The sequence below is a fragment of the Lemur catta genome, chromosome 11 (assembly GCF_020740605.2).
Source record: "Lemur catta isolate mLemCat1 chromosome 11, mLemCat1.pri, whole genome shotgun sequence".
Classification (NCBI taxonomy): Eukaryota; Metazoa; Chordata; class Mammalia; order Primates; family Lemuridae; genus Lemur; species Lemur catta.
In genome coordinates this window covers 57,568,050-57,589,709 of record NC_059138.1, presented here as the reverse complement: position 1 = coordinate 57,589,709, position 21,660 = coordinate 57,568,050, and the positions used below count along the sequence as shown (strand labels likewise).

Genomic DNA, 21,660 nt, shown 5'->3' with positions numbered 1-21,660 from the left:
ACACAAGGTCTCTATTTTCATAATTATTTTCTCAGGGTGATGAAGGAAAGAAAGGGAGCAAAGGAAATCAAGGACAGAGGGGATTTCCAGGGCCTGAAGGACCAAAGGTATGTTTCTTATGTTCTCATTGACGCTTTGGGGAGATTTGTAATTATGTCTGGTTTTAATAGAATATTAGATTTTCACTGAACATTTGATTCCTGATTCCCTTCCCAACAAATACAAAAAGCCAAAAAAAAAAAAAACCTCAAAATAAAAAACCTTTAGGAAACATACTATTCCCAGACAATAATAGAATGGAATAAAGAGATTGCCTAAAATATGTAATATTCATAGGAATACATATGCTTCTAAGAGAGAATCTGTATGTCAATCCTCTCTAGTAATAACCAAATATTCAGAAGTTAGGATAAAGTGAGGACCATAGAACATACAATTCTCCATCACCTTGTTTTGCTGAACAACAAAAAAGCCCTAGACTGAGGAGGGTGCTGAGGAACAGGTGAAGGAAATTGTGAGGCAGGCAATTAAGTGTGTGTCCTGACTTAGCAGAGAACACTGAGGTCATTTGAATGTATCAGGAAACAGAAACTGCAAACCTATGAGAGTTCATGTCTCTAGGAGGGTGCTAATTGTAAGAAAGAGACAAGGAATATATTTAAGGACCACAGCGAATTTTTAAAAAAATGGTACCAGCAAGATAAGAACAGGTACAAAACAAAGCATCACTTGTAGACCAGTGATTCTTACACTTCAGTGCCCATCAGTATCACCTGGGGAGCTTAGTATAAATCCAGATTTCTTGGTACCATGCCGAGATATCTGGATTCAACAGAAAGAACAATAGAACATTTCTATATAAAAAATGCACTGTATTAGTGTTAATAAGTGATTACTCTTTATGTCTTAGTTACTCTTATTCAAAGGGAATATTTTTCTGTGTTTTAAAATAAAGCTGTTAAAAGATGAAGATGAAGAATTGCCATATTTTAAAGGATAATTATCCCTTAATACAGGATCTTTAAGAGAACTGTATACTTTCTATGATGCTTTGCATGTTTTAAAAGTAATTGGCCTCTTTGAAAAAAAAAAAAAGAACAGATTAAATCTAGAAGCATAATTTTGCTTTACCCCTGGTTTTAGTGGAGAATTTTAACAGGTTAATGTTTTGTTCCCCTGTCAGAATATTGGATAGGGGGTCATGTGTCACAGCCTTTCAGGTTTGGATTTAAGGACTGGCACATTCAAGCTGTGGCATGAACTGGGCCCAGTAGGCCCATGTGTGCAGCTTGCTGGTCGTATTGGCTAATTGATACAGGGGGGCCTCAGTGGGGAAGACGAATGTGGCTCTGGGCAGTTGTCATCACTGGTGCATCTGGTTGACGGAGTCCCTCCTGGAGGAAGCCAAATGACCAAATAGGTAGCTATGCTGATGAGTTTTCAAAAAGCATGAAACAGACAGAGGCAGGATTAGGCAGTAATCTGAGATCCTAGAGGGTCAAGTGGAAACACAGCATAGAAATAGTTCATTCTGTAAAACATGTCTATTGATTTTTTGGTAAAGGGCCAGAGAGTAAATATCTTAGGCTTTGCAGGCCAAGAGGCAAAACTGACGATATTATGTAGGTACTTGTTTAACGACCATTTCAAAATGTGAAAACCATTCTTAGCCCAAGGCTATACAAAATGAGGGGCAGGCTGGATTTGGTCCATGGGTTGCAGTTTGCTAACACCTACTCTAATGCAGTAGTTTCCAATTGTTTGAATTATAAATCTCTCCCGGTAGAATTTTGACCATATTCTGATATAGGTTTTTTTTATTGTAATTTTTATTCATAAACTATCACACTATTATGTTGTGAAATTATATAAATAGTTGAAATTTTAATAGGTGAGATAAAAATATATAGAGAAGTTCTAATATTTTCTTCTTCTATCCCAGTGGGTCATTTGGAACACCTTGTAGTGTGCAGTGACAATTGCCTTGGAATAGTGTTTTTCAAAGTGTGGTAATGATATTCAGAATCACCAGGAGTGCTTTATAAAAATTCATATTCCTGGGTCCCAGCCTCTAGATCTGTTGAATCAGAATCTCTGGGGTCTTAAGCCCAGGACTTCATTTACCAAACTCTCTGGATAATTTCTCTACTCTCTAAAGTTTGAGAATCATGGTCTAGATCTAGATGGGGCAGAGGAATTACCTGTTGCTCCAGTTGAGTCTTTGAGACAATATTAGACAACAACAACAAAAATATTTTTTCTATTCAAAATTTCATTTTAAAAAATCATACGGTCTCTACTTAAAAAGGATGTAAGATATCATATAATGGAATATTGATATACCATGGACCATTAAAATAAAACAGCAAAGGAAAAAGAATTATAAACTAGAAGTGTTCCCTAAAACTTATGCTAAAGATAATTGTTATAATTGAACAAAACATTTCTTTCTGAGCTTCCTGGCACATAACACAAAAGGGAAGCACCGTGAATTGTTTAATTTTTATTAGCTAATAAAAGAATGTACAAGAGGTACAATTTTCCTAACTTTCAGGAATTAATTGAATACATTTATTTAAAGGCATTGAAATCTTACTGGTTGATAACCTTAGCAGTAATTTACAAAAGATGCTCAAATTATTTTCACATTGGTCTTTGAAACAGAGGTCATAATATTATTTTAATATCCTCAGACATTTTTATATTTCTCCTAATATAATCTCCGTACATGGTTTCTCTGCTTGAAATGTAATGAGTATTTTGCCCTTTTTAAGGGTGAGCCGGGCGTTATGGGTCCTTTTGGAATGCCTGGAGCATCAATTCCTGGACCACCGGGGCCAAAGGTATATACTCTTAGGAATATCTTTTTCTTTTTCTTTGACAGTTGGAGAAAAAAAATTTCATGATATCAGTGAATTAGAATTTGAGTGTTGGAAGAACCTTGGTATTTCACAGACAAGCAAACAGAAAGCCAGCAGTAGAGTTAGGACTAGAAACTGGGTTTTGTGCTCCTGGTCCAAGCCCGTCACTTTAGCCTTCACTATCTCTTCCAAATCCTAGACCCTAATACAGGTAAGAATTTATTACATTTATCCTGAGGAATCTACTTGGATTTATCATTGAAAAATCTGGCTGAAAAGAAATCCATGCAGTTTTAAGAACATTCCCAGGCATTCTTGCAGTCCAAATATTTGAGTCTAAATTGCCACCTATTATTTCAGTGGGCTTTCTCCTAACAGCTGTAGTAGTCTTTTCTGACAGGTTTTATTAGGATTTGTCCTCTCGAATATGTTAGAAGAATATATGATCTCAAGTCTGAGATGGATAGATTAAGCTCTTTAGAGATTGGCCAATCTCTTTTTTGCTATGTACCCTTGTCATTTCTTACGCAACCTATAGCCTGTGAATGTTATTTGAAATGTACAGGGAGATAGAGGAGGACCTGGTATGCCTGGATTTAAAGGAGAACCTGGACTTTCTATTCGAGGACCAAAGGTATGCTTTATTCACGTTCTTTTTCTGTACATGAGAGATATGAAGGTAGATTTAATACATAATAAATTGTTCTACCTGGGAAGTCCCTATGTTAATGAACTAAAAAGTATAAGAATATAGCTATTCCCCCTTTTTTTGATCGATGAATCAGTTTATTTTTTATACATGTGTGGGACAGTAGCTTCTATGGTTAAATTTTTGCTGACTAGACAATTGTTTGAACATGTACTTTTTGCAGTGTCTGGGATACAAGGGATTACATGGCTCCTGGTCTCTTTCGTTTACATATTAACTACTGAAGTATCTGTTCTGCAAAACATTCTGCAAAAAAGTGTGTGTTTGGAAGCTTTAGTGAATAAAAATTTCCCCTGCTTTGATAAGCCATCCTCTGGCGTTACTTCAGATGAAAATATAAATAATTATAGAAGAAATCAGCTTTAAGTAATCATACCTAGTTTTCCACAGGAATGAAGCACCATTTCCCTCTTTTTAGTGTCCTCAGCATCACAGCAAAATTTAGTGTTTATAACATCGCTACCTGTCAACACACACGTCTGTTTATGAAAACAGTCTTCAGGGCCCCATAATCGGCACTTTTTAAATTAACAGCATGTTGTTCTGTGGCTTTGAAGCTGATGTGTGTGCCCTCCTATCAAGTTGTCTCATCTAGGGTTCAAGTACTAAACCAATGACTTCCAAAGTTAAAAAAAGAAAATGCGGAGTCATCTTTTAAAGGAAATATAATGCAAAACCTGCCATATAAAACTGATACAAATTGGAGTGGTTCTTGTTTTAAGGCAAAGGGAGGATCTGGAGCCCCCACTGTTCTTACTGCTTTAACAGTCCTCTTCCCACTACAGTGACAACTGCCCTGGTTGGCCCAGGGCTGAGGGGGTTCCTAGAATACATGGCTTTCAGGGCTGAAACTGGGAAAACCTTGGGCAAACTGGGGTGGGCTGTTCACCTGCTCTCCAGACCCTGGGGTAAGTGGAACCTAAGCTACGCAGACCCGTCTCTATAATACCCCAAGCTGTACAGCAACTCAGTGAGAAAATTCCAAATTTTCTAATGTGATAACTACAGATACGACCTTGATCAATTACATTTGTGTGACAATTTTGATATTGTTTGATAGCTGTGTATGCACAACCCATGATTTATATCTATGTATCTATCTACTTCTCTTTGAAATAGGAATAAAATCCAATTAAATGTGCTGCCTGAGTTTATAAGCCCCACCTGTTTTCTGCTGATGGTTATTGGGCATTGTAGGTGAGGGTATTTAAAGATATTTACCTCCTGCTACTGCTAGGCTCTAATGATACTCTTTCTGCCACTCTTCCCTAATTCTTTAGGTTTTAAGTTCTGGAAGGGTCATATATGCCTTTGAATATCTGCTGAAAGTTTTGGCACGTTAATTCAATTTTGTGCACTACTTCAAGGATCTCTCAGATCTCCCATAAAGCTGATTTTAAAATATCAGATTTTAATTTTTGCCCTAATTTTTATTGAATGAGAGAAACACTTCAAAATGAGTTACTTTGTAAGACATTTTCTTGAATCCAGTGCAGAAAAATCCAGTGGCAGAAATCCATCTATAAAAATATTGTGAGGAGTCCAAAATAAAAATCTGCCCCGACAGGCCCCTTGATATTCCTATTAACATGAGAAGTAACAAGCTACCTGAAATGCTTGCAGGAACGAGGACAAAGATCTCTAGGAAAAAAATGTTTGTAAACTGTCAGTGTTTTAATGGTTTTTCTTTTTTTTTCACCCTCCACTGTGGTTGCCAGAGGTTAAGCAATAGCAGCTGCTGATAATTTGTTATGGGCTTGGAACTTAGAAATAAAAACTGAGAAGTGAATTGTGATTCCAATTTTCTTTTCTTTTCAACTTAACCAGGGAGCAGTTACTGCTTTATTCTGTTGTTGACCCTCTCCTTGTATAAACATGGAGAGAAATGGGAATCTGATTTTGGGACAAGTCTCATATGTGAATGCTTAGAGCTTTAACCTTAAATATAGTTGAAATAGCATAAAAAAATTGCTCCTGAGAAGTGACCAGTTCCTTGTAGTTGGGGATATACCAAAATTCACTTCTCTGGAAGAATTTACTCTTGTTCTCTCTCATGTAACTTTTTTTCCTTTTTTCCTTCTCTAGTCATAAAGGAATCTCTCATATAACCTTAAGAAATCATCATGGGTTTTTGTTGATGATAAATAGTTCATTAAGGTTTTATAAGTGACCACATACTTTCTAATGATCATTCTTAAGAAGGCTAACCAGGCAAAACCAGTTTCAGATTTACCAGGAAAAAACAGCTGTTGCATTCATGGTTTTCAAAGTAAATTTATTTATTTTATTGCTTAAAGGGTATGCAGTTTTTTCCCCCCTTCCCTAATCAATCATTCATTCATAGGAGTAGAATTAAGAAGAGTTTTGGGGATTTGGATTTTTGGCAATATTTTGGCTTAGAATAATGGCAATTTGATCTCAGAATTTGCTTGCATGTAAGAAAAGTACTTAAGAGTCCTGTTACTTTCTTCATTCTTGGATATAAAGGTCTGCCTGTTATTAGAGTTTTCTCCTAATGTAAAAAAACATAAATACTTTTAAACATGAACAACTCTTTATCAAAACAAGGGGTTCGTACTGAAAAGGCCTGTTGTAAGAGTTACCACAGTAACAGAATGTGGTGTCAAAGGAAATATTACAAGTTTTATATATAAGTGTAATGGACTTATAGTTACTAAGCCTTCTTCTAAAAGATTCTTCTTAATTTGTTTTCTTCCTCTCTCTCCATTTTCCTTTAGTCATACATTTCTCTGATTTCCATTTGTAAGAGAGTTACATATCTCGGAAAACTCTGTTGTCCAAAGAACAATAATCACCCCTCCTTGCTCTCTGTATAGGAGGCTAATGGTTGCTTCTAAAAGTTTTTGTGCCTAAGGTTGTCACTGTAAAGCAATGTTTATAACTTTTTCCTGGGTCTCAAGACATGAACCACATACTCTTAATGTCCTATCCCTTATAACATGCTTTAAAAAAATTAATGTTTTTGTTTTCATGAGGGTTTATTTATTCCTCATGTAATTTGGCCCCCATTGACAATAGGCTTACCATAACAATAGGAAGCATACAGTTATCTTATTCCACATTCAAATTTTTGCTATGTATTCTTTTTCTATTCTTCTCACACTGTGCTTACTAAATTTTCTCATTTTTATACTTTTCCCTGATTTATGATACACAAAAATTTGTAATTTTTAAAGTTAAAATATCAGCAATAAGCCATTTTCTAATACCTGGGAAATGTATTTCTTACAGAGCACTTTGCAATGGTTTATATATATTCTTTACATTCATTTCATGCTTCCCACTGAGCTCAAGTAGATAAGACTTATGAAGAGATAATGAGTTGCATGTGTGGTAGGAATTGCTCCTAAAATTTTTCAAATTATTCCTTTGCACTTATGAAGTCCACCTTTAGCATATTGAGTTGATGTTATGCTTAAGTTTGATCTGGTGTTTTATAGTTCAGTCTCATGATATCACCTGGTGTTGCCATTTATCCAGGGTGCCCAAGGCCCTCGGGGACCAGTGGGTTCTCCAGGACTCAAAGGCGACGGCTATCCCGGTGTGGCTGTAAGTATGGACATTACTTTTCTTTCTTCCTTCCCTCCTTCCCTCCCTTCTTTCTGAATACTTCATACTAGAGGGTTGCTCACTCCCTCCCTTATTGTGTTATCTCAGGGGCCTCGAGGATTACCAGGACCCCCGGGACCAATGGGTTTACGTGGAGTGGGAGACACTGGAGCAAAGGTAAGATTTTAAAGTAGGCACATACTAGCTTCTAAAAATGAACCTACAGGTATTCCTCTTCCTATAGCAAGATCAGAGTTCAATCTGGAGCCCTCCTCTCTCCTCTAGCCACGCTCTTTCCCATGGCTTGAACCACTATCCATATGCTGATGGCTTCCAAAGTTCCGTCTTTCCTTCCCCTAGCTCTGGTCTCATGTATCTAGTTTCTTACCATATATCCCCTGTTGGGCTTCTCACAAACATCTCTAACCTCACATCCAAAATTGAACCCTTGATTTTCCATGGGCCTGTAAATGGCACATGCCATCTGACATGCTCAAGCCAGAAGACCTCAGAAGCATCCTTGGTCCCTTCCTTTCCCTCTCCTTCTTCCATGTCTAGTCCTTTGGTAAATCCTACCAGTGCTACCTCCAAAATATATCTGGACTCTGGCTCCTTTTCTCCTTCAGCTTCTGCCACACAGATCACTATCATATCTTGCCTGGGCTATAAAAATAGCCTTTTCATTGGTCTTCCCTTTTCCACTTCTGCCTTCCTATAACTTAGCAGGCAGAATGGTCTTTAAAAACCATAAATCAGGTCATATCCTATTCCTTCTGAGAAACACCCTGGTGACTTCTCTTTGTACTTGGAACAAACTCTGAGCACTTTCCATGGCCTCCAAGGCCCTTTGCACCCCGACTGCAGCTTCTGTCTTTTCTCCCTGGCTGCCCACATCCAGCCACACTGGCCTGCCCTACTTCTGCTCATTCCTGCTTCAGGGCCTTGGCTCTGCCAGGATGGCTGATTCTTAAAGCCTCATCTCAAATCTCACATCCCTGACTTACCTGTACAAAAAAAAAAAAAAATCCTATCCCCCCTCCCCTGTATATTTCCTGTGTAGTATGGATCCCTTTCTGTGATCATCTTGCTCTTTATTGCTCTGCATATTCCATGAGAGTGAAATATGTTTGTTTTGTTCCCTCCTAACTTCACGTCACGGATAGGAGCTCTATAACCTGTTGAATGAATAGAAAATGAATGATCAATATTACCTGAAAAAGAGAATTTTTCCCTGGAAATATATCTACTCCAGTTTTCTAATGTTTCCAGGTCATTAGAAAAGATGTTGAATGTGCTCAGTGCCAACTTCTCATCTTGTTTCTGTCCCTGCCACAGCACTTAGGAGTGACAACACCTTGATACTGCTCCTGTACAATGGGCAGGTGCCCTTTTGCATTCTCCCAGGTAGAATAAAAGATTGTAGACCCATGGTGCTAAATGTCATCTCTAAGGGAGATCTTGCTACTGGCCCTGTCTCTGTTTCTTGGGGTAATTATGAGAGACCAGTGAGAGGATGTATCTGAAAGTGATGTGTACACTGTGCAGAGGAGACAAACCCAAGGGGCTTTGATCAGGGTTCTGGCTGGGTCTGACTCAGGACTAAATCAGATCCTTGAATCAGCCTCAACAACAACAATAAACCATAGTGAATTTGGGCATAGAGGTATTCTTTTTGTCTTTGCATAGTATCTGTCAAAATGTTAAAATTTTAAAAGTAGAAATTTAATAGGTAAACCTCATTATTTTCTGCTCTGAGTGAAACATTGGTAAAAATTTTTGTTATGCTAAATATTTCCTTAGAGAAGTAGAAGCTTATTCCTATTTAAAATAAGACATAAAATAAAATATGTTAAATATATACTGGAATGTGTTTATATTCCAGTGGAAACAGATGATGATTTACATTTCCACAGAGATTATTATGAATTTTTTATGTAAGTATACATTGTATTATATTAGGTTATACCATTATGTTACTGCTTTTCCTTTGGCAATAATAATAGAGACAGGCACTTAGGCACAGATAAAGAACATTTAAAAAAATTTCATTCTTGTGAATATTCCACTCTGTCAGATTATTTATGATACAGACTAAAACATTTACTAAATGATTTCATATGCCATTTCCCTCCCGAAGTCTCCTGCATTTGCTTTTATATTTAGGGGACAAAAGCAAGAAAAAAGATATTCTTTGAAAAATTTCATTCTGTCTATTTTTTTAAAAAATGGCCAGCCTGCTGCCAGAAGATGTGTCTGCAGTGAAACTCACGTGGTCTTTGCTAGCCTGCGCAGGAGGCTGAGTGGAGGCAGCCGGCTTGTGGCTGTGCGGGTAGCGCAGGCTGCAGAGCCTTAGCCAGGGTGTGCCTCTGTGGGCCCCTTCCTCTCAGCTGCCTTTTCCTCCCCTCCGTTGCCTCTTGTCTCTCCCTGTGGAAAGTGTGTTATCCAGGATTTCTCTAGCCCCAGAAGGAGATGTTAGGGAGTGAGCTGGCCTTAGTATCAAGGGAACTTGGATCATAAACTTGAAAATAAAGACAATTCTGAAAGCAAATAACAGCTTTTAAATAACCTTTAAAATCATCTCTCCTTTTTTATAAATGCCTCAAACTCACTATGCGCCCTTTTTTTCCTGAAGAAAACTTTTGGAAACACACACATACACTCACACACCCACACGCGGACAGACATTGGTTACCAAAAAAGAGATGTTTTGAAAAGTCTAATTCCAGTTAATGTTGTCCTTCCGGTTTGGTAAAGTGGAGGTGAGGCTCTCAGAATACCCAAAATTGTCAATGGCAGCAAAAGCACAGGACCCAAATGCGTGCAAAATTCTTCTTCCATTTTGAGTTATAATGATAGAGAAACTATATGTGGGAATGTGTGTGTGTGTATTAGTATAGACATATATATCCTGATATTTTTTTTATTTAAACTCTGTGTAGTCACTTTAAAATCTTGGCCTAAAGGCATTAACTTGCCAAACAAATGTGTTTTGAAATGAGGAAACCATTAAAGTTGATGATTAATTTATGGTAGGTTTTTGTGATATTTAGTTAGGGTCACATGTGTTCAGCATATGACATACACATTAAACTCAAAGCTTCTGTGTTTTAGAATATATAAAAAGTAATCCCTGACATCCAGCACCCCTGTGCTCTGTGGCTTTTTCCCAAGTGGAAACATTCCATTCAGCATTAGTGGTTATAGTCCTTCTAGATACGGGTACCTTGAATTTAATTCAAATTTTGACAAGACCTGACATATTTCCAAAATTCTTGTAAAAACTATAACGTTGAAGGAGATAGTAGATATAGTTTTAAAATTCACTTTTGGCACATGCTGGGAAAGAGGGACTGATAATCTGGTCTCTTGCTAAGTGGGAAATGCTCACCCAGTATCCAGACTCCTGGACCCAAATTCCTGGCTCAGTGCTGAGGAAGACAGGCTCAAAGACCCTTCCCATCACTGCCTGCATTTCTTCAATGAAGCCCTAGACACTAGGGCACCTCTTGTGATTTGAAGGCAGTCATGTCATTAATCTCATTTTTCTTTGAGAAGCTGCAGGTAACTCGTTGCTCCTGTGTTTTTACCCCCAAAACTTATGAGGAGCATGTAGCCTAAGAGCTGATTTCCTGATATCCCTGAGTGTAAGAGTTTGTGTCTGGCCTCACAGAAGAGGAATGCAAGGTGTGGCTCTCCTGATCTCCCTAAGGGCAGGTACAACCTGCCATGCACCTCTCTTAGCTCTTTCAGTTCCTCTGAGTGTGCCAGGGAAGGCCATGGGGTGGTTGGACTTAGGCCAGTCCTTGCACAGAGGAGATCCAACCTGAAATTGGTGGCCCTCAAAGGACCTTTTAACCATCAAGTGATTGGAATAGGTCTGTGGGCAGAAAAGACTTGTTAGATTATTGTTATTATAGGTCTAGTTATTATTATTGTAATTATTTTATGTTATCTAAATATTTCCAGAATATTGTGGCATTTTAAACAACTCCCTTATTTTATAGTTGAGAAATCAAGGTCCAAGAAAGTTGAACAACTTACTTTTTACAATATAAACATTTTTGATACTATATTTGTTTTGTATACGAGACAGAGACCATGAATATGGATGAATGAATGAAAAACTGAATGGATGAATAAATCAGAGCAGAAAGAATGACTTACCCCGATGCACATATGCTCAATCTCTAATACTGTCCGTCTTCTAACTATCTCAGCGCTGCTTTGTGTACAGTTGGATTGTTTCTCTTTCCATTCTAGCGTTTCCATTGTCAAAACCTAAATTATGTAAACATTAAAGAGAAGCATAAACCCAAACCCAAAAGAGTTAAACATTTTTCAAAAACTTTAAATGTTTGAGTATTGTAAATACATGCTTTATTTGACAAAAGTGGCCTATAGTCATAAATTAAAATGCGAGTCTATGTGAAATTCCACTGAGTATCATTATTCTAAAAATGTTCCCAGTATCTGAATTGCCTCTCTGTTCTCTGCAATGGTTCACATATGTGCACACCACCAACAGGCCACGGTGGAACAGAGGACCGATTCACGCAGAGATGCATTAGGAATTTGTGGATTCCATCGTCGGCAGACATAGACTGGACAAGGAACTCCATTTTGAACAGTGCCCGATAAGGAGGGCTGGCCTAGGATACAGAGTTAAGGGCCAAAATTCCAAAGTGGATTTGAAGAAACTCACCTCCCCATAATAGGTCTGCAAAATTGCTACAGGCCAGAAAATTGGCTCAAAATGGGGCTAATTAAAGCCAGAGCCATATAAAGTTTAGATGCCAGGCAGTTAGACCCATAGGTTTTAGAAAAGGTCACGTTCAAGACCAGGAAAACTTGACTAATTGACTTTTCATGGTTACTCCCTGAATTCAGTTCTATGCTTGATCTCTAAAATCTGAGCTGCACTCCAGTCTACTTTTCAATATTGTATTCATCTCTCCTTGTTGTTTTCCTAGCACTGCATTTCTCTTCCCAAGAGTAGGTACATACTTTCCCTTCAGCCCTAGAGACACACACCAAATCCCCTTAACATTCACCACCCACATCACCATCAAAACATTTTTATTTTTAATCATGCAGACTTGGAGGAACTTTCTCCCTGTGGAAAATTATATTGAATTTCAGTACAAGAGAGCCTGCTTTTTTCCTTGTCATTGGGGGCAGTATCAGTGTTTCTCTTTTCAAGGCTTATAGCTCAGCTAAATGAGAAAGACTCTTCCTCTCTTATGCAATTCTTGGCACAAGGCAATCATTTGTTCATTGTTGAGTAGTTGATTTTGAGGAAAGGAAAAAATATTCAACAATAAATCCCCCCAAATTCCAAGGCAAGTTTTTAAATTATCAGGTACTGTGAAATATAGCTGTTTTGGAGTGAATATTAAAGGTCAAAGAGAGAAATTGATTCAAAGAATTGAAATTATTTTAATTAATTTGAAATTTAAAGCTGGGAAACTACCTGAAAGGAAAAAATATGACAATTTGCTTTGTTTTCTAGCATCTGCTTAATTATTTTCTCATCCCTGTGATGACCAGCTGGTGACTGTTATTGTCTCCCTATTCATTTTAAAGGGTGCCAGTGACAAATGACTGAGTGATATGACAATGCCCTGTCAATAATCAATAACCGTTGCTAATATCTGGGTTGTCTGTGCATAAGCTTAGAATAAAGCCTCTAAACTCCCACTGACATTCCGGCAACCACAAGTGAGGTGTTCAGGAGTTACTGACCATGACATGTGCTGAGTTACAGAATTCATTACAGAGTGTGCTTGTATTTGTGGTAGTTGAAGCCTTAGTAGTTATATCTTAATTTTATTTAAGAACCAGAAAGAAACATTAAGCAGCTGCTAATCATCACTTTGACTTCTTCTACCTTATTTTAAAACTCAATCGTTCCTTGGTTTCATCTTTTAGCAGAATCCTTAGAGTACCGCTCCTTGGAACATCCTTAAGAGGCTGATTCTTTTCACAGTGAATTCAATTTGCTTTTATTGTCCCCAAAGTAGAAAAGCATAAAATCACTTTTGGAACAAATGTAACTTGCTTTTACAGTCCTCTAGGAGTTGTGGGGACTTAATGGGCACACAGAGAGAAAGTGTGATTAAAGCCTTGTTAGTGTGTGTGTGTGTTTGTGTGTGTGTGTTGAGGGGAGGGAAATAGTCGAGTGGGCTGATTATTTTCTCAATTATTATATTTAAGCTTTATAAAACTTGTATATGGGTTTTTTCCTTGTCACTGCTCCACCTTGAAACCTCTGCCACTTCTTAGCTGTGTGACCTTAACAAGTCATTTCATATCCCTGAGGTTTGTAATCCTCATCTGTGATTTGGGAAAACTATGCTTACCTCACAGGTTTATTCTGAAAAATTAATAGAATAATGTACATAAAACATTTTTATGAATTCTGACACATTAAACATTATAATTAGTAGTAGTAGCCATATTATACATTACTCTGACAAATCAAGTACATTGTAGGAGGGATCAAAAGAAAGATTAAGAATTTGTGTAGGTAGGAGATCTGGAATGAGACCACAAAACTGAGGAATGGCAATGGAGGGAAAATGGAAAAGGATGCTTTAGACAGCTGGGCTGTATGGGCCTCTTATAATCCAGGATGAATCTTATAAAACAGGATGTTCTTTGATCTCCTTGAGAGAGTGTGATCGACTTGATGCAAGAAAAGGATTTTCACTGCCACCCTGCTGTTGTCTTTGCATTAAATGGTAGCTGGAAGAAAGTCTGTGGAGAAGTTAGCATCTTGCTTCTAGTCCCAGCCAACATCAAAATGGGAGATGGGCTCTGGAGTCACATCTGGGTTTGGATGGCTCCAGGCTGCATGGTTTTTGGCAAGTCATAGATCTTTTCTAGCCTCGATTCCCTTATCTGTAAAATGGAGTAAGTTGATGTTGATAGGCTCAGGTAAGATAATGAATGAAAAGTATCTGCCACCTAATAAACTCAATAAATGTTGGTTTTTACTTATTTATTATAATAGTGTTAATATTAACCAAAGCAAAGATTTATAATGAGAAAATGAATGAATGTGAGTGTGTTTGTTCTCCTTTTTATTTTCTTTCTTTTAAAATGTGAAAGCTTCAATGTATGGCTATTATAATCATCATAAGATTAAGTTTGTTTTTAAAGGAATTAAAATTAATCACTCTGTGAGATTATAGTCTAGGTAAAACCTTTACTGAATCATTTGTTTAGTTCACATACACTAGTACTACAGACAAGCTTACATTTGGCCATTTCCTGTGAAAATGAAAGGAGTATCTTTCACCTAGAATCCTTTTTGTGGGCCAAGGGGAAGCGGTGGGCAATCTAAACAGTTATTCTTCTTTTGAGGGAGTGGATGCAGGGGGAGGCGTTGGGCTTAGGCTATGGTCCTATGAAATTGATGCATGTTGTTACCAGTAGCAGCTCTAAAATTTCCTCACAGGTTGCTCATTATCTCCTAATGCAAGGGCTCCCTCTGCAGGCTCCAACAACCCTCAGATGTTGCGTGGGAGGCTAAGTCCAGCCACACAAGAAGAACCCTGTTGTAATTTCCTTTATTTGTGACTGTCATTCTAGCCATTGTCAATAAACTGAATATCTGAAAATATCACAGGTCAACACACTTCTTAGGTACTGATGGTGCCTCATTATGGCAGAACCAGTGTCGTCAAGTGGTAAAGTGAGACCTGCCCATAATTCTCTTGCTCACATTCACAAGTGTGGCAGCCTAACATGGACACATGGACACATGGCCCATGGAACAACAAAAGCCACGATCCATTTTCAAAGATTCCACCATAGTGGAGAGACACTGTATGTGTGGATTCACAGCTAAGTGCCTAATATTCCCATCTGTTGAAAGTGTGGTACATATATCTGAGGAGTAACCCTCATACCCTGTTATAGACCAATTTGAACATGTATGAAATATTAAGACTTGATTTTAAATCTATCAGATTTATAAAAGCATAGGTACGTATCATATCATTTCCCCATACATTGAAAGATACAAAAGACTGATAGATGAAACACAGCTATATGTCAACAATTACATGGATAAGGATGGCAAACTTGTTCAAGGTAAACACTGAAGTACCATGGATGACATGGGATCACACCCTGAAAACTCATGGCTAAGATTCCAGGACAGAAAGGACAATAAGGTACCCACAGGGTCCACAGTCCTGTTGCAGTTAGCCTTCAGACATTCGTAAGTGGGGAGGGTTAGAGGGAACTGAGTAAGAGAGAATATGAAGGAGAAAATGAACAGCAATTCTGAGTGTTGAGGAGGCTGGCCTGAAGTAGACTATGACTTTATTTTACTCATTTTTCCCACTGGCTTTCCCATTTTGTGTGTGTGTGGTTAGTATGATTAACACTAATTAAGGGATTTTAACTAAAATCCTCACCAGAAAAATATTATGAATTAAATAGCACAGTGTTAAATTCTTTCTTAAAGAAATACTACTTTATAAAAAAAAATCCTGCCTTCCCTCCCTATCCTTAAGTTTAATTATGTCACATTTGGTATATACCAAGAATATATGCAACACATATAAATTCTATTCATGATGTGGAATCAACCTGTGTGCTCCTTCCCATTGCCCATTTAAAAAATCTTTTAAATCATGTATTCTTATTATTAAGGGTGACCATTACAGCAACACTTTCTCATGCTCACTGATGAGATTTTGAAGGGATATTGTTTGTGGATTTTTAAAATGTTATTACATTTTATTATGAAAATTATTAGGCATACATAAAAGTAAAAATACTAGTAAAATCAACTCCCATGTACTCATCACATTTCCTTAGCAATTATCAACCTGTTAATTTGTTTTATTTCTGTTCCCCATTCTTTCCTTACTGTCTCATTCTAAAGCAATCTACAAACATCACCCTTATAAAGCTTTATTATTTCTCTCAAATGTAAGAACTCTTTTTAAAAACTTAACAGCAGTGCCATGATCAAACCTAAAAAATTTAACATGTCTTTAATATAGCAAATTTCCAGTGCTCATATTTTCCAGCTTGTCTCATACATTTGTTACAAATGGTTTGTTTGAATTGGGATCCAAAGCATGTGCACACGTTGCATTTGATCGAGATAGCTCTTAAATCTCTGTTAGTCAGAATTTACTCCTCCCATGTTTTGTCCTTGCACTTCCTTTGTGGGTGTGTTCTTTGTACTTGAGAATTTTGCTGATGGTGTCCTTCTGGTGGTATTTAATGTGTTTTTCTATCTTCTGTCTATAATTGTAAATTGGTAGATCTGGAGACCTGTTCAAATCCAGGTCAGTTTTTCCTAGCCAGAATATTCACAGGTGGGGCCGTGTATTCCCCACTGCATTACAGCAGCAGGCAGAGGGTGTCTGGCCATAGCGTTTCTAACCTCTTCACGTCGTCATGGAAAGGTGCAGGTGAACAGAAGCACAAGGGAGGAGGCCATAGAATCTGGGGTGGGTTGGGGTGACCAGGCAAAGAAGATAATTATTTTTGACAAAACATTCAGAGATTCTGGGTAAAATATATTTAACTATGTTTACCTATGTTTTGTTTTGTTAGAGAATGTCAATATGTTCAGAAGAGAAAAGGACACATCCCTTTGACGAAGAAGCAAAGTGTGTGAGTCAGTCAGGTGTAGTCAGAAGCACTCAGGCAGTGAATGTACCGATACTCCCTTGAAAGGCACTTCAGAGGTACTCAAGAAAGAAGAGAGAGCATAGAAATGTATGCGGTACAGGGCATCATGTTCTCTGCTTGGAGCTCTTGCTGTTGCAGTAATCCTTCAAGCAGGGAGGAATGTGGGGACACTCAGAGATGGGAGTCAGTGGGAGAAGTGTTAAGAGATAGCACCTGTAGCCTCAAGCAGCTAAGTACCAAATGGAAGGGATGGAGACAAGAGACCAGAATCATAAAAGTGGCCTGTAAGAAAAAGAGAAATACATAATTATGAAAGTAGAGATTAAAAGAATTCATTTGGTAATAAAGTATAGTTTAAAAGTTTTCCCCACTCTTTTAAGGCCTTATTTTGTCTAGAAGTATTTTAGAGTGTCTAAGTGGAAAGTAAATTAAAAGATGGGCTGTTTCTATAGATAAACGATTTTGACATTTCTTTTAATCCATGATTTCTGCACTGTTATTTAGAAGCTGTTTAGCTCGTAACAGGACACAGGCAAAACAGCACCTAAGTCAAAGGTCTTGGAAGATGTAGTTTCAAGCCTGACTCTGGTTCTCTCTTTTTTCTTTATAACTTTACTGATGCATATTTTACACATCATAGAACTCACCCCTTTCAAATATACAATTTAATGATTTTTTTAAGTAAATTTACCAAGCTGTACAGCATCATCATAAATCAGTGTTAGAATATTTTCACCCCCCAGGAAGATTCCTCAAACCATTTACAGTTAATCCATTTTCCTGTCCTTAGTCCTTGGCAACCACTAATCTACTTTCTGTTTCTATAGATTTCCTGGACATTTCATATGAATAGAATCATACAATATGTCTGGTGTATTCCATTGAGAATAACGTTTTTGAAGTTTATCCATGTCATAGCATGTATCCGTAGTACATTTCTTTTTATTGCTGAATTTACCACGTTTTGTCTGTCTATTCACTAGTTGATGGGCAGTTATTTCCAGTTTTGAGCAATTATGAGTAATTCTGCTAAAGGCATTCATATACAGGTCTTTGCTTAGACATACATTTTTATTTTCCTTGGGTGTATACCTATGAGTGAAATTGCTGGATCATATGGTAAATTTATGTTGACCTTTTAAAGAAATTGTTTTCCAAATGGCTGCACAACAATTATGAGGGTTCCTGCTTTTCTACATCCTCTTAGCCCTGTATATTAATAGCTGTGTGGTCTTGGGCAAACTTTAGTTTCCTCTTTAATAAAGCAAGTGGTGGGAAGCTGACGTTTAAGTGCCTGTTCTGTGCTAGACATTGTGGTAGAAGCAATTGTATGTTTTGTCTCACTTCATTCTTATCCCTATGAAATGTAGATATTATTGTCTGCATATATGATGGATTTACTGAGGTTCAGAAAAGTTAGGTAAACAGGCATCATTATAATGCAGGATTGCTGTGAATACTAACTTACATCAAGTAACGTATATGAATGTGCCTAGCACAGTGTTGGGTGTACAAAATGTGGCTAATGAAACAATTTTTATTTCTCTGCTGCTTCTCACCATTAGCAGCTCAAGAAGGTCTAACCACAGGGCCTGACCTTCCTCATCGGGTCCTACCAATTTGCTGGTAATAGTTGCCTGCTATGAAACTGTCACGCCTTGGAGAGCCTGAAAAGCCTTTATAGAATTTATTGTGTGTGGTGCCAGTTGCTCTAGTGGCAGAAATATAGAGCCAATCCCTAATTCAAATAGCATAACATTTGTTGCATAAAATAATGAAAGCAACTAGTTCAGGATGTAGTTATATCTCTTAATGGTTGTTTTTTAATTCGTGCCTTTTTAGCCCTCTATTCACAATAGTGGTAATTACTTTTCTAAATTCTAGAGAAGGGAGTTCTGAAAAAAGTGTATCTTAATGTTGGCCAAGGAGTTAATTAACTTGATTGATTTGAAATGGACCTGGATCAGTTGGTTTGAAGATTGTCTAAGTGGCGATAGGAAAATGATCTAGGAGAAAAGGGCTCAATTAATATCTTAGTCAAATTCAGGGAGGTTTTGATTTAAAAATATAATTTTTGAAAATATATTTTAATATGAAATATTATACAATCTAAAGTTTGAAAAAAAAAACAGTAACTTGTCATTCCTTGTGTCTTTTCAGGGAGAGCCTGGGGTCAGAGGCCCTCCAGGTCCTTCTGGGCCTCGGGGTATAGGAACCCAAGGGCCAAAGGTGAGTCCTCAGGTCTGTGCTCTGTGTGAGGGTCAGACACCGTCAGTGACAACCAAGTAAACAGTGACTTCACAGTACGCGTTCCTTTTGGTGTTCGCTTATTTTTTCTTGATTACTGATGAAAAGTCTTATTTTTTCACATCATATAAACTTCCAGTAAAATAGAACATTAAAGTTTATGAAGCCATTTACTTCTATAAAAGAAATCAGAAAGTCAGCCTCTCTTGAGTAGTTGCAAAGCACTCAAACTATTTCCAGGTTTCTTAGAGGCTATGCCATAGTCGAGAAGCACATCTTTACTTTGGCCAGAGGCGCTCAGGTGGTCTTTTAACAGGTCACCTGCCAATGTATCTATTGTGCCCTGTGTGGCCCGTTCACTGTTCCAGGGCGCTGGTGAAGGGTCTAGATTGATTGTCCCCACAGAAGTGAGAGGACCTTCCTTTGGCCCATTTTGGGGATGGGTGATGGAAGGATGGCTCTATTCTTCTTCTTCATGTTGTCATCTTTATTTCTGTTTTTAATTTTAATTTTTTGCAGTGGGAAAGTATTCTTTTTTACATTCAAAAAAAAATCAAGCTTTTTTCATACTGGAAAGAAAAAGACTGACTTATGCAGTGACTTATATTAACCCAGCATTTCTCAAAGCTTCTTCCACCCAATGTTAATTTGAGAACTTACAGGATAAACAAAATTAAACTAATTTCTTTATTGTAGGACTTCTTAGAGCCTTTAATATATTGTATTAATGTGCACTAAAGATCTTCAAGGGAAGGCACATACTGTTTTCCAATCTTATTCCACTGTAAAGTCTTTCCAACAAACATAGGGCCAGCTTATGAACACATACTGGGAAATGCTGTATGTGATTATTGCTTCATCTACATGTCTTCTTAAAAATTCTAATACTAATTCACATTGATACCTAATGATTCTTTAACTGCAACCCCAGTGAATTGGTGCTCCAGATTGAAATGGAGCAACATGTTAAAACCTATGTAGAGTCATGTGTCAGTGATGTTCAGATTTGGTGCAGGGTGGCCCTGGTGTTCCAGGGGTTGGTGGTAGGGTAGCGAGGGGAACCCAAGCAGTTGAGACCCCCCGGCCTCCAGTTCTGCTTAGGCCAAGCAGCTCTGCTTACCTCTTTATTTATATTTGGATTATATGTAAGATTTTGTTTGCAAAGAATTCTGTGGCTTAAAAATATTTGGGAAAATGTTGCTTTAAGTAAAATAGGAAGTAGCTCTTGGGCTGTGTGCAGGTCCTGATCAGACCCTCAGTAAGAAAGAAGCTGAGAGCAGTAATGCCTATGTTGTTTCTTCCCCTATCTTCCTACACTTTGTCTTTAATTTCTCCCCATCTTCCACCAGGGTGATATTGGGCAGAAAGGCTTGCCTGGCCCTCCTGGACCTCCCGGCTACGGATCACAAGGAATTAAAGTAAGTGAATGTGATTGTGCTGGAGTCACCTCTCACTTCACCAGGGTGAAGGGGAGAAGAGGATAACACAAAATGTGTGATTATGAAATGGATTTATTGTGAGCTTAGCAGCTAAATTGCATCCAGTATTTAGAGACATTATCCGGAAGTATAAAAATGGTGTCAGTACCATAATTTCACATTGAATGCTAAACATTATATAAATCGCTTGATGCAAAATTTAACTGTTCTTATGGTTTCTTACTCTCCCCAGTTTTTGAGCTGAGTGGAGCATGTATGCCCAGCTGTGTGCGTGCTGTCTCCCTCCCTTACCGTCCTCACCTGTATCCTCCATCCGTAGTCTAGGGCTTCCCAATCTTAACTCACAGTGGAATCACCTGGGGAGCTTTTGAATAATACTGATGCCCTTTCCTAGAGGAATGAAATCTGAATCTCTGGGGAGGGAGCTTGAGTACTGTGGTTTTAAAGGCTCCCCAGGTGGTTCTCCTGAGCAGCCAGGCTGAGAACCACTGCTCTAGGTGGAGGGTCTGTTATTGGAATTCATAGCTCTGCATTCTGCTTTGTTCCTGCTTCAGCAGCAACAAGCTGATCTAGCAAGGTGGAACTTTCAGGGTCTCCCATGTCTCAATAGACAAAATTTGGCATCTAAATGTTACTATGTAATTTCAAACTATTCCCTCTTCTACTTCTAATACGTTGATTTTTTTAATTGGCTCATTGTCTTTCTCCCTATTTCACTGCCACCCCTCCATAAGCTGTTTTTGATTTTATTTTATATATGTACTTCTTGAACTTACTTATTCACCTCTGGGTAATTGAGAGTGACTCTACAAATGTGAGAACATTCAAAATAAACTCTTTTTCAAATAGCAGAACTTAGTAGGTAGGAGACAGTGGGAGTTGGAGATAAATGTGAAAATCCTGTGTTGAAATTAAACTGCCTACTGCTGTGTAGAGAGCGTGAGCTTAGTCGAGAGCAAAACTCATTGAATCTGTGTCCAATCTTCCAATCTATCATGTCATGTCTGGGGCTTCCCCAGCAGGTCTTTTAACCAGCAGTTGTTCACCTGTCAGGCTGAGCATCCAAGCAAAGGCCAGACAGCATGTTCCCATGTTGTACAAGGGCTGGAAAATATAGCAAAACTCTACTTGTAAACAACATCACTCTCATACTTAATCTTTAAATTCTATGATT

The 21,660-nt window shown here is 37.9% G+C and overlaps 1 protein-coding gene across 1 annotated transcript in view; it reads left to right on the top strand.

Annotated features, from left to right (window-relative positions):
- The window catches only part of COL28A1 (collagen type XXVIII alpha 1 chain), a 155,067-nt gene that overhangs the window by 74,829 nt on the left and 58,578 nt on the right, over positions 1–21,660 (top strand). The window contains exons 21-27 of the mRNA XM_045564028.1: positions 36–107; positions 2,775–2,843; positions 3,427–3,495; positions 7,072–7,140; positions 7,249–7,317; positions 18,961–19,029; positions 20,397–20,465. Of these exons, the coding sequence (XP_045419984.1) occupies positions 36–107; positions 2,775–2,843; positions 3,427–3,495; positions 7,072–7,140; positions 7,249–7,317; positions 18,961–19,029; positions 20,397–20,465 (486 nt within the window). The remainder of the gene's footprint in view (positions 1–35; positions 108–2,774; positions 2,844–3,426; positions 3,496–7,071; positions 7,141–7,248; positions 7,318–18,960; positions 19,030–20,396; positions 20,466–21,660) is intronic.